Source organism: Macrobrachium rosenbergii, chromosome 10, assembly GCF_040412425.1.
Source record: "Macrobrachium rosenbergii isolate ZJJX-2024 chromosome 10, ASM4041242v1, whole genome shotgun sequence".
Classification (NCBI taxonomy): Eukaryota; Metazoa; Arthropoda; class Malacostraca; order Decapoda; family Palaemonidae; genus Macrobrachium; species Macrobrachium rosenbergii.
Window position 1 is genome coordinate 50,934,832 of NC_089750.1, and position 18,009 is coordinate 50,952,840.

The 18,009-nt window shown below is 34.9% G+C and overlaps 1 protein-coding gene across 1 annotated transcript in view; it reads right to left on the reverse strand.

Annotated features, from left to right (window-relative positions):
* Positions 1–871: 871 nt before the first annotated feature.
* Positions 872–18,009, reverse strand: part of LOC136842629 (uncharacterized) — a 1,039,791-nt gene continuing 1,022,653 nt past the window's right edge. Inside the window, exons 12-15 of the mRNA XM_067110244.1 lie at positions 7,215–7,334; positions 4,680–4,750; positions 2,679–3,628; positions 872–2,297 (exon numbers count right to left, since the gene is read on the reverse strand). Of these exons, the coding sequence (XP_066966345.1) occupies positions 1,000–2,297; positions 2,679–3,628; positions 4,680–4,750; positions 7,215–7,334 (2,439 nt within the window). The 3' untranslated portion in view covers positions 872–999. The remainder of the gene's footprint in view (positions 2,298–2,678; positions 3,629–4,679; positions 4,751–7,214; positions 7,335–18,009) is intronic.

Genomic DNA, 18,009 nt, shown 5'->3' on the forward strand with positions numbered 1-18,009 from the left:
ACAGTAGTAGTTATGGAAAGGACACGAGTAATGGAAGTACTGGGAGTAATGTGAATTTTCATACCCAACCCATTACACCAGCAATGCTGTAGTTTGACTTTATAAACTCTCTCTCTCTCTCTCTCTCTCTCTCTCTCTCTCTCTCTCTCTCTCTGTATGTGTTCGTGTTGATCAAAAGTTCACATTGTTCATCCGACAATCCCTCTTTCTTTTACTTGTACCCACAGAGTTACTTAATCTTGACGTTAAAGAAAGCATATGTTTTTCCTAATACAAAGTTCTATGGCGGTAGTACAAATGTTACAGGCAATGTAATTTTGAAAGATTTCACGACACGAAAACTAACTCAAAAACTTTCACCATAAAAAGAGAAAAAGAGTCGAAACTCTCAAAAAAGTTATATTGCTTCATTGAGTATCCTCTAAAATTTCCTTTCGTTTTTGGCCATTTCCACTAAAAGTTCGGAACTGCGGATTTTGCAAAGAGATGGCGATAGTTTTTTTCAGGTCTATGTTTACCATAGACTTTCCTTCCTTGTTCCCTTTCCTTGTTTTCTTCACGTTACGAACTGTTTCATCTGGTTCGGTCACAGGCAATTTACACTGTTGAGGTATAAGCGTATATATTAGGTTTTAGATATGAATTTGGATTTTTGATTTACATTATTCGAATGGTACTTACGCGACGCATAGAAATGTTGTATTAACCAACATGTTTCAATTAATTGAGCATTTTATATCTATAAACAACACTGTAGAGCGTCCTGTAAGCAGGAGAGCAAAGATGAGTTGATTTGTTTAAACTGAAGCAGACGCTTGTGAAAACATTTTATTTAAAAAGTATCCCGTCCACTTACTTGGTTTGTTAACAAACGCTATTATGCCCAACTTTGTAAAGAATATAAAAGCACACCGTCTGTCCTGGCAGACATTACACTCCAAGGGGTGATATCACCAATAGAGAAACACCTTTAATTGAAACAAAACAATTCGCGCACTTTTAGGATGTATTAATGTTGTCCTCCGATGAGGACGATTGTTCATAAGATGTCCTTTTCCTGGCTCCTTGATGTCTGTGGTAACTTCCCGAAGAAGACCCACTTCGATTACGATCCTGTGACCTTCGACCTCCAGAATATCTGGGGTTCCCTTGCTTGAAGGCCGTCCTTTTGATCTTGCTTGAATCTGACTGTGGACGGGGGTGATACAAGCCCCTATCTCTTTCTCTCTCTCTTTCCCTCTCCCTTTCCCTATCCCTATCCCTATCCCTATCCCTATCCCTTTCCCTGTCTCTTTCTCTGTCCCTGTAATAGTATCTGCGTGGTGTTTGACCTGCATTTGATGAATGTGGATTATGCCATTCTTCGCTGCTGCCACTTTGATCTCCTGAAGGACCTCTGGAAGAACTAAACATGGGTGGGGGTGCTCGCAGTGGATCGTCAAATTCTTCAGGCGCGCTTTGCTCCTCTTTTCTGTGTGTAGATTTCCGATGCCTAAGGCTGGACTGTTTTGATGATTCGTGCTTTGTTTGTTGATGGAGAGAGTGAAGTAGAGGGAGCGGGGTATGAGGGTAACCGATGGGATAATCAACTGAGCTTTCCATAACGACAGGGTGACTGTGTTTTCGTCGCGTCGGTGTCCTTCTCCTTGGTGTTAACTCCTCTTCTGATTCCCTTTTGCTGATGTGACCTTCATCACGAGGTTTATCTTCAAACTTTGGAGGTGGGTTTAGTCGCTCCTGAAATATATCGTCTCCTAGACTTAATGAAGGCTCAAAAGTGATTCTTCTTTCGTGTTTGTCTTGTGATCTCATCCTTTGTCTACGTAATGATGCTGATGGTGGAGGTACATTTTCGCCAATATTTCTGAAACTCACTTCAGAAGTATTTTTGATAGTCTTTTTAACTCTAGGAGCCCATTTATCATTAGAAACCCTGTACTCGGCAGTTCTGATCTGTTCCTTGCACACTATCATCTCGGCTGAATGTTGAGGTTGAATCATTGTCTGTTTTGAAAAGTCAATGTCGCTCACCTCAAGCAAGGCATCTAAACTTCCAAATTTTCCAGGAACCGATTTTTCTTTAACTACTCTTGATTCTTCAGGCATCACAGGCTTATCTGGAACCTTGCCTAAAGAATCACAGGAAGTAAGTTGACACAGTCTCCTGAGCAATTCATCACGCTGAGATTCTGCTTGACGTAATCTGGCTCGGAGTTGAATCTCAGAATCTTGCCACAATCTCCATAAATCAGCCTTTGTGACATGCCGAAGATGGTCTGCATTAACTCTTTCACAACCTGCAAAATAGATGTAGATGATTTATCAGTTGTATGTTTAAACTCTTAGAGAAAAAACTGACAGTAAACTTTTGCTTTGGGTAATTTTATTTAGGAATAAGTGTTGGCTTGTGAAAGGTGACATGGAATTTTTAATCTGCATAATCACAGTTGACCAGTTAATATGCTTAAGGAAGAACTACCCTAAGAGGAAATACATGTTTTCTCGTCAGAGAGAAACCAGAAGGAAGGGGAGGGATAATCAGGAATAACTTTTTTTTAACAATCGACTGGTAAGCATTATTTTTGAAAATCTGACACAACCAAGTGTTTTGAATAAATAGACATTATAATTAGATTCAAAAGACTAGTTAGTAAATAGTGAAATGAACTCTTTTTCACCTGGAGAAAGAGCAGCAACTAACTGAAGTGATCCTGATGACTGCAATGCTGCTTGTTGAGATAATGGTACCAGCCGCACCCCTTCGTATACTTCCTCTATTAATCCCTCCTCATGGGAATCCATTTGATCTAATGATTTAGAGCTCCATACTGCCACATTACCTTGCTTTGGCCTGCTTGTGTAGCCTGGAAAAGATTTTAAACTTCCTGAACTCCTACATGAAGGGATTGGCTGGCAGACAGGTGGGTTTTGATCACTGCTTCGTTGACGTGGAGTTTTGATGGTCCCATCATGTGTAGGCATTCTTTGCTCTCTAATTAGTGTCTCCCTAGTGCCAAACGATACATTACAAGGGTAATAAGTGCTCCCATTATCCCTTCTTTCTTGTCTATTACTGTCTTGCCTCTGTAAGCAGTTAAGACACCCCCCGGAAGTTTTGCTGTGAATGCTGGTTCCATCATCCTGGCTTGGGTATGAACAGTGATCGCAGTTGTCTAGGCTCTCACTTGTCGGGCTGTATGGTTGAAGGCTTTCCATTTTTTGGTTTAGGCAGTTTCGTTCATGAACTCCTTCTTCCTTAACCCTTAGAATGAGAATCCCTGATTCTGAATCTTCTTCACGATCAGCACTTCCCCTCTGGCTGTAATAGGTAGCATTATCATAGCTAATATTTCCAAGAGGTTGAGAGCTATTAACTCTGATAATACCATCAGAATCTTCTTGAGGATTAGGTCCAGGGATGTAGTCTATGGCAATGGTGGCTTGTGCGTTTGTGGTTTTTTGACGATGTCCAAGGGGAGGTTTATGGGAAGGAGTAACAGAGCTGCTTGCTGGGGTAGGTGATGGTTCGACTGGAGGTACCTCTGGTTCAGTATGGGAAGGTGCCTTGCTCTCAGTGAGGGGAACCTCTGCTTCAGGTATTTCTTCTTCCTTCTCAGCTTTCTGTACTCTGAAAAATTGCAGTGTAAAGTGTTATTTTTGTTTTTTTTATGATAATGTTACATTTTACTTTTAAAAGTTGTCTTGTATCATAACTGCTCATAATACCAATACGTGTAGATTGTTTGATTATCAAACTGATTTCTTTTATGTAAAAATTTTATTTCTGCATAATTTACATTGGGGTTAATAAACTCATTCACAGGCGCATTCTAAAATTACAATAATACTGCTTTCTTCAAACCGAGGTTGAAAAATTATACACAAACCCTGTGCATGAACGTTTTGTTGTCATAAATGAAGTATACTGAAATAACTTTCTCTGCTTGATATTCGTATAATAATTTGAATTTTATGTATGCTTCCATACTGTAGTACTTTTTGCAACGGTATTCGTGTATATCGTTATAATGCTATTTATAGCACTGAGGATACCCTTTCTTTATTTAAGAATATTCCCATTATTGGCAGGTAAAGGTTTCTTTTGTTCTTGACTGAAATTGAGCATGTGTAGTATAATTATGTTATTAATCACTGAGGTGGGAATTCAATGAACTGATGCATGATGGCACAACCTTGACATCGATGCCTCAGTTTTAAAGTTTTAAGACTTTGCCCCAGTTTTAGTTTGTTGAAAAAAAAATCGGTTAAAAATGATTAGATTTAAGGATTTCCGTAGTGCATGAAAGATAACCGATTATGCAGTTAATGAAGCAGATATTAGAATAATTGATATTGCATCTAGCTATTCTGAATTTTTATGGAACTCTGTGAAGTACCCATAATTATTCTTTCTTGGTACTAAATAACGAAGGTAGTCTAAAATCCCATTCTTTTTTAAATCAGTTGTTCATGCAGGACTGAAAAATAGGTAATGGTTCCTCATTCCTTGTCATGGTAAAACCCAATGGGATCAAAGTTAATAGTCATCATCTAGCCTCAGTGTTTCCTATGCACATACTCTAGTTCAGTATCCTCTCGTCTCTCTTTTGTGTTCCCCTTCATTTTGTCAACTTTATGCCTTAGCCCTATGATGTTTGGTTATAATGGCAGATACTTACCTTCTGATTTCTTGAATCATTTCAAAGAATTGCGCTTTACTCTTCCTCCTCCGACGTTGCTCGTTTTCCTTCTGAGGAAAAGCAAGTCATTAAGATCTGATTAGTCAGCTTCGTGAGAGTTGTGTGTTAGAAGGACATTTGCATTGGTCACCGTTGTGCGTGTGTTTTTTAAAGTGTGTGTTTTTTTGAAGTGTTATGTGCCTTTAGACATTTTTATCTGTTACTGAAGCGCCATTATATTGGAACAATCTATAACAGTTTCTAATTAAGGGTAATAGCAATTAGTATTGTCTTTTGGATTATATTCATAGAAATTCACTTATTAATTTGTATTGTTTTCCTTTGGTAGTAATATTGCTGCGATGGGATTATGGTTTTTAGTTATCTGACTAATTTATTAATAACAATGTTAGGTGTAAAAGCAGCCGAAATCAAACTTTCTAAAAATGTTTGTATATTAATATACTTATTTACCTTTCCTTGGTTTACGTGTTGTGTGCTCAAGACCCGAGAGGCGAAATTATTTGTTGCAATTACTCTGTTGATATTTTAAGTAAACAGATCAAGTGTTTTGTCCCACGCCTTATTTTATTTTTATTTTCGAGTGAAAATTTTGTCTTTCATTTCTAGTCAAAACTCGTAATGACTAATATTTACTGTTACGTGTGAATACTTTTAAGCACTGCATTTCTTGTTAGCATTGATACCCTATACTTAAACCTTCACTTGAGTTAGTTAATTCTTAAAAAATATTTATGCACAATCAATATTGAATTTTCCCCTATTACGTTATTTATTTGTTGTAAATACATTGAATATTAATGTATTTCTGTTCTCCAGATTTACTTCCAAATATAATTTGTATTTAGTAAACTAGAGCTTGAAATGGAAATTTGATCATTCCCGAGCAAATTTCACTTCGTCTGTTGTATAATTTATTTAATTGATAAAGGAATTTCAGAAGCGGGCACGTTCGTGAATTTTGCGATCGATGATTGAAGCACCAGAGGATTTATAAACAGTCTTTTTTTGTCTTAGTTATCAAAGAGAGATTTGTATGCTAATCATTATGACGCAATTAACCTATAGTAATAACGCTTATTATATCTCGTTTTGTTTTCAGAATTTGAGCTACCTTTTTAAAATGCAATAATGAAAGTAACTTTTCCAACCGTTGCCAAAGGCTTTTTCATTCTTGAGTCTCGACCCTCTTAATAATCGTCCTTTAACTTTCTGCATTAGAGATTTCCGGGGAGACTTAGAGTCTTAAAATCTGGGAAAGGTCCGAAAACCGGGAAAGATTTTAGAAGAATGAAATATTGACATTTTGTGCATCGATTCTCAATCACCACTTGGCTGCATTCCAGACATTATTACTTCAAGCCTCAGCGAGCATTTCCACCGATAGGTTTATATCTCTTTTGCACTTCATTTGTTCAGCTTACCTCAAAAGCCCTACCATAAACTCCTGACATTTTCGAGCTTAATAATTTTCGAGAGTTTACATGAACAGCATATCAGTTACGTGAATGATCAACAATATTGGTTACTTGGATGAAGTGTGTGTTATCGCTGGCTGTAGAAAATAAATTATTTTAAAACTTTGAAATGAAATTGTGAAAACATTCTGCTTACATTTCAATAAAAGTTGCACAATTTGATTCTTGTTCAAGCTGATTTAACTTCATGTAAATGCAGTTCAGTATTGGTGTCATGAAGTGCGCAGTGTGTATTATTTTTTACTTATATGATTGTTTATCAAGTGCACGTTATTTATTAAACAAATCCTGAACCATTTACAAGATTCGCTATTACTAGAGCACAAGAAAGAAATCAAAGAAGCAGGCAATTTTTTTATTTGCTTGAATTTCACGCATTCGCACAGTGGGATAATTATGTTTTCAGTTTCTAAATAACATTTGGTTACTCTATGTTAAATAGCTACACAGTGCTACAGTTACTTTACCATAAATGATGTATGTTAGTATTTTAGAGAGTAGTTAATATTTAAATTATATATATATATATATATATATATATATATATATATATATATATATATATATATATATATATATATATATATATATATATATATATATATATATATATATATGTGTGTGTGTGTGTGTGTGTGTGTGTGTGTGTGTAAATTATATGTAAAACATATTTCAATGAAAAGTTTTGCACGGGCTTTACATAAAAAACTCATTCGAAAGAGTACTTGAATTGTGAGCAAGAAAATTTATATTTAATTTCCAGAGCGAAAAATCGTTCATGTGACGGGATTCCAGATGACTTTGGGTATTTTATTAGAAATATATGTCAATCCGCGGTTAGTGTAGCACATGGCGGAAATTCTGCGTTGTAAATCGTAGTTTCAAAGTCTGAGGTTTAGCAGAATATTTAACTGAAATAAAATAAATTATTATGAGTTTCTGATCAACAGATGTATAGTTTTGCATGAAGTGAGTATCAACATATTTTATTGACATTCAAGTAATTTTCAAGAAAGCAATTCCAGTGGATACCTACCCTCTTCACTGACTTCTGAAAGAGCCCCATAATCTGTCCTGTCCTCAAGTTGTTTACCAGTTCCTTTGCTGAATGGTGTGGAGACACGAGCTCCACGCAGTTGATGAATCTGTACAGTTTCTGTTTGAGGGAGAAAATAATGCGTCATCAGGTTCATTTTCTTTGATACACAGCTTCGTTTAAGATTTATTTCAATGGGCGTTTTGTTAATTACAGTAATGATGATGGTGTTAGTGGCTGATGTGGGTGACAATTATGTTAAAAGTAATGAGCTGTAAATGGCAGTGTTATGAAAAAGAAGTTGGTTCATAACTACTGCAATAACTAGAAATATTGATAATAATAATGATTAGAATCACGTTTTCGATCTCAGATATCTGTTGTTCAATGGTACATGATATTCCTTTTTGTCTGTAGTAGAATTTTAGTATTCTGACCAAAGCTAACTTCGCTGACGTGGCTTTGAACCGTTAAAAGCAGCAGAATTTATTTAGATGGTCAAAGATTATATAATTTCGGAAAACTATTTTCTAATTTATTAAGAGGGCATATTGTGGTTTTTGCTGAAACAATGCAGGTTTCTTATTTTACCAAGAGTAATATATTTTCGTCTCTTCCCAACAAAGGAAAGCTTCTTAACATCTAGGCCAACATTAACATTATTTGCGTCTAAGACTGTGAATTCGGGTAGAAATGTTATTTTTAGTAATAAATTCGGGAAGAATTCTGGTAGACGCAATTGGCACCAGGACATGACATGATGTGTCATTTGTTTCTAGATTGGGCACCATTCGTCACACTTTCTCCTTTGTACTTTTTTAAAGAAGCAAAACAACCAGTTCATAAAACGCTAGTTTTAGCCAAATATATTTAGTTATAATTTTACACCTGGCCAGAGACTTAGCTTAGTGAAGTATGTGCTATGTAGCTTAGTGAAATATGTGCTATGCTTCTGATTAAATACGCCAAAAGTAAGTTCATAGCATTCATAGCTATTTTCATGTACATTGAATCCTTCAACAGAAATATCTCAAACTGATTTCCTTGTTAATGTAAAAAAAAAAGACTACTAGTTATATAATCTCTAATTTTCATTTGTAGTTTTTTAATTTTTTAATGGGGAAGTGCTCGAAAGATATATATGTTAGAGGGCAGTGCGCTTATACTGTATTCTGCACAGACATCGTCATTAGTGTAATTTTTTTAATGGCCCTTTAAGGAAAGTGAGTTTCGTACAAAAAGACTATGATAGTATACTCGTACACACACACACACACACACACACACACACATATATATATATATATATATATATATATATATATATATATATATATATATATATATTAAAAGAAAGAAGAAGATATATATATATATATATATATATATATATATATATATATATATATATATATATATATATATATATATATACATACACACATGCATACATACATATGCATACGCAAATGAATTGGTTTTGTCTTTGATGAATGCATGCTATATTAATTTTTCAGTGTTCCCCAGTTGCATTAGGGGGATTAATGCCGTCACTACACCTCATGCGGTGCACTGTAGGCATTAACAAAGGATGTTTGCAGCGTCCCTTCGTCTCAAGGTTCACCCACTTTTTAGCCTTCTGTTTTACCTCCATTCTTGCTTCCTTTCTTTAATCTTACTGTCCAACCTCATTAATTATTACATCGTCCAGCTGTGGGATTTTCTCCTAGTTACACGTTCAGATCCTGTGCTCCAGCTTCCTGTTTTTACTTCCTTAAGCTTTGAATGGCGGAAAGTGTGTGAGTACTTGACAGCCCAGATTTATACAAAACAAGTGATACTGTAATATAAATTCTTAATCGTTCGTCAGAAGTGTCCCTTAGAGATACAAGAGCCAAAGAAAAGCTCTTGGTTGTAATCCTGTAACTTTTAATGTGGCATGTGTGACTTTTGCCGGAGTTTTTGGTTCCCTTTACCGGTACGATCTATATTCAGGATTTTACCTTGTTTTAATTATTTTATTATGCATGAATGGGTATTTAAGGAAAACATCGGCCTCGTGATTTCTGAGAAAGAAAATATAAGTGACGCAGAGTATCTGGGCAATTATGCTGCGTCCTTGTATTCACAAAGGAAATGATAAATCTTGCAGAGTATTTGGGGTTATTGTGTTAATCGCCTTGGTGGTTTTCTGTTGCTGATTACCCTTGGTAGTTTTTTCGCGAATCTTCTTCTATCTTGTTTTAGGTATTCTTTATATATCATGGCTCATTACCACTTATAATTTTCCCCCATGCTGCAGTAATTTTAATTAATTTTGTATTTTTACCAATTTTGTATTTTTGTAAAGAGGGGATTCAAATTTCACTCGTGTTTTTTGCTACAAACAGCTAACCCTCTTCAACCATTTCTCTTAAACAGGAACGCTTGTGAGGTCTGGATCTCACTTGCAAGTATACTCCATGTAATTAAAAGTCTTCAGTAGTTGTCTGTAATTGTTCAAAAGTTTCCAACTTATGTCGCTCTTACATGTTTATTAGAGACTTTTAAGAAACTTCCCTCTTTTAAAGTTCTGACAAGTTTACTTCAAGTAATTAGTTATTTTCCTGCAATTTAAGATAGTTCTTTAAATCATTTTTCAGTCCAAACTGATATTACATTTTTGACAGTTACTTTGGCTGTTCGTGGTTATTTGAAACTGAGAAAATTCATAATTTTATTACCAAAAATATATATTTTTTACCAATTGCAAGTAGTTTTCGTCATTTACAATCTGAAATTGTTTTGTAAAATAAACGTATTTTTTCATAACTTGCAACGATGTTATCCTTATGGCTCCCCTTAATCATAAGTGCACTGCCTACAACTCGAATTCCAGTCGTAGACTTCATCATCCCAGAACCTTCCCCTTAGAATCATAACTTCTAAATAATCTCATCACTGTCATTACTAGTCTGATTTCTTTTAATCCTGCTATTCTTTCTTGTTCAGCACGTAAACTTACTAATTTGTTCTATTTCTGATTTGATATCCTGCTTGTAAAAATAATCTCAGAGTCTTCTGACACATCTTTGACTTGCAGGATATAATTCCTGTTTGTAAGACCCACTATCAGTCCAGTGATCTTTCCTGAAGTCTATTCTTTTCCCAACTTCTGCAACATCTTATTATCTCCAACTATTGCAGCAGCTGCAGCAAGCTATCATCTGGTGTCCCGCAAACGCACATGCATCTCTCCTTAACTTTTTCCATTACTCCATCCACAGAAACTTTCCTTCCCGGTTATGACTCCATTCATAAACAGTGAATAGCTCCATTTCCATCCATCCCAGTCCTTTGGACATTTCCCGTGTCTGCCACAGAACTATCTTGCGGTCGATACGCTATACTTGCCACATTCCGCATGCAAACTTTAGATGACTGTGTTCAGAGTAGTCATGCATGTTTTGGAGGATTCTACGCCAAAGACTCATCTACAGAGAGATCATGCCTGATCTCTCTAGTTTGATATCTATTTCAGTATAGTTACTTTGAGCTTGCTTCTCGCTGGAGTTTTACACTTTTCATTTCCCTTAGGTGCAGTCAGATACGTGTTAAGTTGGTCCAGCTTTTGGGAAAATCGCTGATTTTGTTGTTCTCAGAAGATACAGATATAAAAAATTTGTAGCGATTTCAATTATATATACAATTATCTTGGACTCCTATGATCTAGATCTAGTCAAAAGATTGTTTTAGGTGAGAATTGAAATCCGAGTAAATAAGAATTTTGTTGGAAAACTGAGATTTCCTTTTAAAATGTCTATATAAACAAAAATATAAAGTAATTTCATATATATCTTGTACGTAATTTGATATAGGACAAGCGATAAGATAACCGAGGTTTGACACAAATAAAATGTTTGTGACAAAACATTTTTTATTGTCTCGTACATAGTTATTAATTATTTCCATTATTTCTTATGCATAAATGTATGGTAATAATATTTCGTATATTGCTTGCAGTTACATGATCGGGAACATACTATAATATGGTCAGATTTGATTATTATTGTGGGTAAAAATGTAAGTTTGTATAAATCAGATTTTTTGTTGCAAAAGCTTGGATACTGTTTCATATGTCTCTGTTCATAATTATTATGATTTCAATGATAAATTGTATATTTATTTTACTAAAGATGATCTTGCGTGAGTTATGTCCAAAGTTCAACAAAGATTTTTGTCGAAAATAGATTATTTATAAATAGGTATTTTTATTACCCAGCTATTCTTTTATTTACAAAACAACTGCTAACTTGCGATATTCTTAGTCTGAAAACCAATAGGTGCCGAATTTCATCACGAAACCTGAACCTCCTTGGTTAGCTAGCTTTTCAGTTGCCGCTTTGGAACCTTCGCATGTATGTCCAGCAATGCAGTAAGTCTCCGCACGAATTTAGTTTCACCAAAGTAAGCCGATTCTCGGCTTGGTGACATGAACAGCTGTATGCACTTTGATGGTACGGTGACCACGACATCATGCCCAGCGGAAAGTAGGCTATGGAAGTGGAAGTCATTCCTTATCGGTAGTTCAGATTTCCTCTGTATATGGTTTCTTCATGTTATTGAGGTAAACAGGAACATTTGTTTTCCTTATTGGGTAGCAAAGTGGCAGCAGTACTCCTGAAAATCAACATGATTCGGTTGATGTTGTCAGTTATTTTTGTAGTTCTTGCTAAAGTAATTTCTCTAGGTAGCGCTTACAAACAAAGTAAGGGCGGACAATGCACGGTGCTGCTTCAAGACGGAGATTTAATGTATCGGGGGAACTTTTAAAAACAAAAGTCTCCCTTTGAAATATTGACTAAAATAGATCAGTAATTATACTTTGTTATTGCTTTAAAACTTTTCAAACTTGTTTAAACTAGAATCATAAATTGTTTATTACTTAAAACCTATCAATATTGTTAAGTAAGAAGCAGTAAAAGCAATCAAATGAGTCTTAATTCCCAAATTTGCAAGACTTAACAAGAAAGTGATGTCTTTTTACAATTAAGTTCGCTGTCTCCCTCAAACATTCTCTCGTTCACCTTTTCATTGTCTTCATTTTGCCATCTCAGAAACGAACGAATTCGCCTCTTTCAGACCTGTCTTTGAGAAATACCGAAAGACAAAACTGCCTTCTGTATAGAAAGGACTTGAGAAAAATGTAGAGGTTATTTACGGCATCGTAGTTGCGAAGACAGGGCAACGGGAAAAAAATCCGAGCGAAGTATTCTGAAAAGGTTTCGCGCTTTAGTGAACACCAAACATCCTCCTTGAATTAAAGGAAGGCTCTTATACTCTCGGACTTACGATAAAAGTCACTCCAGTTCAAATACTTATAATCTTAAGACTCCTCCGTGCCACCCCATCCCATCCGCCCCCTTCCGGTCCCCTACCTCCAACTCCCTCTCCAACAGGTCTCTGGTGACTTTCAACGTTCGGCAAAAAAATATGAGAGGTGAATTTTATATCTTTTTTGATTTAGTGGTATTTTAGTAATGGCTTCATAACGCGTGCATTCGCAACGAAAGAAATGAAAAAGACTCACTTCATATTTCTCAGCCTTCTTGAGATGTAGCTGACAGATGATAGATCTATTTCTTTACTCGGTAAGCACATCATTCTCTCTCTCTCTCTCTCTCTCTCTCTCTCTCTCTCTCTCTCTCTCTCTCTCTCTCTCTCTCTCTCGATTGCCGGTTTAAAGTGCCAGTAAGTACGTCGATTTTACAGTTGTTCTTTAGATACATATATATTACATAACAATACGCACGCGTGTGAGTGTACAGTAGAATGGAAGGCGATAATAACTTTGTAAAATCTGAGCAAAATTGGAAAGTTTTTGGAGGAAGTAGGAGAAGGACACCAATGAAGTGTTGATTGGAGAGCATGAGAGAAATCCTAAACCGAAGGGTCATAATCTAAGAAGCAAATAGCTGCGAAGGTGATTCGTGCAACATGCTTTGGTGGTCGTTTCCTGTTGGTGGGCTTCCTGTACATGAAGGGGTTGATGCGAAAGTTTTCCCTAGAGGCGGTTCATCATTAATCCTACTTTTAAAGCACGAAGTGGCTGCGGTATTTTTATTCATTTTTTATTTTTTTTTTATTTTGGCCACCCAGTACTATATAAAACTGCTTACTGGTGAAAAAATATATGTATTCATATAACTGTCATCTGAATTACACTTTAATAAAGGTGACCTATTCATAACGGTGCGAGTTTCACCTCAGCCAATATTTGTGGACAACTTAATCAAACTTTCTTCTTGGCAATTAGGAAACTCTTTAACCTCATTAGCTCTCATGATAAAACGTCCTGCTTATTTTTCAGGAGAGTTTCTCGCTTACTTTCAGTCCCGTTTGCCTTGAAGTGATTACCCCATACGATATTACTTATTTCAAGATGGAAAAGTTTCGAGAGGTTTTTTGTTAAATATCGGCATATTTTACTTACGTTTGTTGTCTCGTATACGGCGAGGTAATATATTTTTGTATAAAACAAACAACTGCAGTTAAAGATTTGCACCCGAAATAGAAATGATCTTAAATGACACCTGAGGTAGAAATGATCTTGAATGACACTTAATATTTAAATGATCTTAGAGGGTACAGGTGGATAGTTTTGTGATACTCTCACAAGTATGTACAAGATCAAAAAGCTAATAATCATAGATAAAATCTTTAATGAGTTATTGCCTCCCTACGTATTTGTCGAGGTAGGCTTGGAGGACTTCTGGAAGATCTCTATTTTAAAGTTCCATCACGTGAATTGTTATTTGTAATTGGCTGTAACTTCCAATAGGTTTTTGTGTAGTAAACTGAATGCTGATAGATCCTCACATTTTAAATAAAGACATGTTTAAATTCATACTGGATAATACGAATTCAACTTCAAAAGGCTCATTTCGAATATAGTTCTCATAGAAAAATGAAAGTATGGTATCTGATACTGAGAAAAGAAAAGTGCAACATCAGAGAGGAAATAGATGGAAGGAGGATACTTTCTGGCAACTAATCAGAAGAAAAAGTGGACATTGGTTTTTGCCGTGCCGTCCGTGTAACAGATAATTGAAGGACCCTCCGAGAAACAGAATGGTACTTCAGGTGGTATATGAACCTCAGGCAGGTAGAGAATGAGATAGAGAAATGAAGGAAGAAAAATACGTTTCGGATGTGCTGGTATTACCTTGCTGTAAATAGAAAGCCCTAGAAAGGGTTAGTCCGGTAGTAGGATATATTGTACTTTAGTACAACTCAGCGATTATTAATCGAGATGTAATACATATTTTCATTTTTTTTCGTAACCTTTAATCCTTGTGGACCTCTTTGCAAGAAGAATTTTTTTATTTCATTTCGCTCAAGTAGCTTGTGTATATACTGTTCCACCCAGAGAGACGTATTTAATGCTTACAGCACGCGTATTACAATTGATGATGTACTTCTTGGGACACATATATTAACGAGGAATGCTAAAATTTAAAAGAGAAACAAAAAGAATCTCGGTAATCTTTGTTAATGTCCTTTGCCTTTCCTTACTTTATCCAGTTAACTCTGTTAGTCCTTGAGAGCTGTTCCTCACCTGAAGACCTTTTAAAATCTGATGGCTTTTGTATCTATAAAAATAGTAATATACCCCTCTTTAATCTGTGGATTTTTTGGTGAAACTTAGTCTTCTTTCTAATCTTTTGTTCCACTGTAGGTAGTTTGCTTTAAAATGACTTAGATTAAAGGGAAGGATCTAGCACCTCATTGTTTCAATTTCCTTTTGGCCATATACTACACACACGGAGACATTTATATATATGTATATATATATACTGTATGTATGTATGTATATATATATATATATATATGTGTGTGTGTGTGTGTTGGGGGCGTGGGGGGCTAAGAAGAATTGATAAGATAAAAATGGGGAGAAACGTAGAAATAGTAAAAAGGTTAGCCTAGTTGGAAAGATGAATGGACGATGATAAGTTTGTAAAGAGGGTGTATAATTCAATATTGTTAGGGGGAAGGGGAGGAAAAACTGGAAAGGGCTGGGTAGATGGAGTGAAGGCTGTTTTAGAATGGAAGGGGTTTAATATCCAGGTAGCAAGTAATTGTTTGTGAGAATTTGTGAATTGAGCAGTTGTTTGATGTGTTGCTGTTGAGTCTTCTGCCCAATATACATATGTGGCAGTGACCATTACTTTGGAGGCACTTCTCGTTATGAGAACTGCTTAAAGTTAAAAAAGTATATATATATATATATATATATATATATATATATATATACATATATATATATATATATATATATATATATATATATATATATATATATATATATATATATATATATATATATATATATACATATACATACATACATATACACGAACACAGTACATGCATGCTACTGCTAAAGATTTATCTATTTTAGATAGAATGGCTCGTGGTGGTACGTTTCTGTTTCTTAATGCTAGCAGTTATGACTTGGACCATCGACGTATGGTCTCTTCTTTGTCAGTTTTTCATTAGTTATATTTTAACAGAGATTTTCACAATCACCGTTGATCCTTGATCCCCTTTTCCTGCCGAGAGCAACCAGATTTGTTGAACAGCAGCACCAATATGCAGTAAATATGCCTCGCTGTCGAACTTTAGTTCCAGAGTTCCTTTATTCCTCTCACCGTTGGACTGATGACTGTCTCCCAGAGGATGATTCGCAGTTGGAACCTCAAAAGTTCAAGCGAAGAAGCAGTGCATTACTACCCTTAAACAACGTACCTTGTATTTTGATAATTTAATTTCATTTTTAACAATTTATTTATGAAATTTATGAATTTATATTTTTTTCTTTTCTGATAACTGATCCCTTCTTTATATTTCCCATTACCTTCTGTTGTTTCTGTCTAATGAACACCATATTCTTTGGAAGCTTGAATTTCAAGTCAGTGACCCTGCGGGCTTGTTCCATGCGATTAGGGTTCATATACTTTATATTGATTTATGCGTGTGTGTATGTATATATATATATATATATATATATATATATATATATATATATATATATATATATATATATATATATATATATATATATATATATAATGTGTGTATATTAATGTTACTCTTGATCAAGTATTTGTTAGGGAACAGTTGAGTGAGAAGTTTGAAATCAAAGGGAAAAGTAGATTGTGGTATAAATGGACTCAGAAACAGCTTTCTGTAGTGTCAGTACAGAGATAATATGGGGGCTTTTCAAAGTGGTAACGAACTTCCCTAGCCATATAAGGAAATAGAGTAAGCTTATAATTGGTAAACCATTAATTTCTGCGAAAGTGAGTGACGAAATCGCCCAAATCACATGAAAACTAACTGAAAGACTATTACATTAGTACTATATTGTAGGTTTAAAGGTAATTTGTACAACACACACACACACACACACACACACACAACAGAGAAAAGGTGTGAAACTTCGGCAGAATAAACTATGAAAGTTACTGTGCTGTCCTTCGTTACCCCGTAGATACATACATACATGCACACAAACACACACTCACACACACACACACACACACACACACACACACACACACATATATATATATATATATATATATATATATATATATATATATATTGTATAATGTAGCCTATGAGCCAGAAAGGTCGTTTAATATCATATTCACTATACGTTGGGAATAATTTACACCAAAGGGGAATTATAATTGTTGTGTGCTTCTGCCTTGGCCAGGAATTAGCAAAAGCACTTATATCTTTTGGTGAAAGCGATTCCCAAGGTATACTGAATTCAATATCAAACGATAGCTGAGACTTAATATTAGTGAATACAAAAGTCATGTCCTTGTAAATTCATATCGATTTATGTAAGGAAAAAAAAATAAGATATATATATATATATATATATATATATATATATATATATATATATATATATATATATATATATATATATATATATATATATATATATATATATGTATATACATATCACACACACACATATATATATACAATATATATATATATATATATATATATATATATATATATATATATATATATATATATAAATATATAGTAATAGATGATACTATTTATTTGTACACATCTGATTAAAATGCGTCCATTTACATGTCTAATAATCAGAGATAGCGTCTTAACCCTGTCATTGTCTTTCTAGATATATGTTACTTACCCCCCTCTCTCTCTCTCACACACACTTTTTTTCCCTTAAGTTTTCAGGTCTGCAGTTGCCACTGAGAAAGAAGAGCATAATATCTCGGATGCATCTTCCTGGCCATTAGGCAATGTCCTTTGCAACTGCGATTGCTGTCTCGTGTTTTTCTTTGCAGACGAAAAAAGCACTTCGTTGCAGGGATGCTTCTTCTCGCTTATCTTTATATTTTACTTTATTTTTGTTTTGAAGTGAAAAACGTTTAGATTTATTGTTGACCACCAAAAGTTTTGTTATTCATAAATCTTTACTATGATGCTCGGTAGTCACCAACGCTTTAAACTTAAATTATTGAAAATAGGAATGCTGATAGTATCTTAACACCGAATATCCTTTTTCCCCATTTCGACATGTTATTTAGAACCTTTTTGGCTGGTGTTATTGTTTATCTGAATGCCAATGCAGTTTTGTTAGTGAACTAATTTTCGAGTACCTAAGGTAGCGTCCAGGTGAGCTAAAATTTGACCTGATTTATCCACAATTTTCCTAAAGGCAATCATTATGTTAAATTAGTGTATGGAATAAAACTCA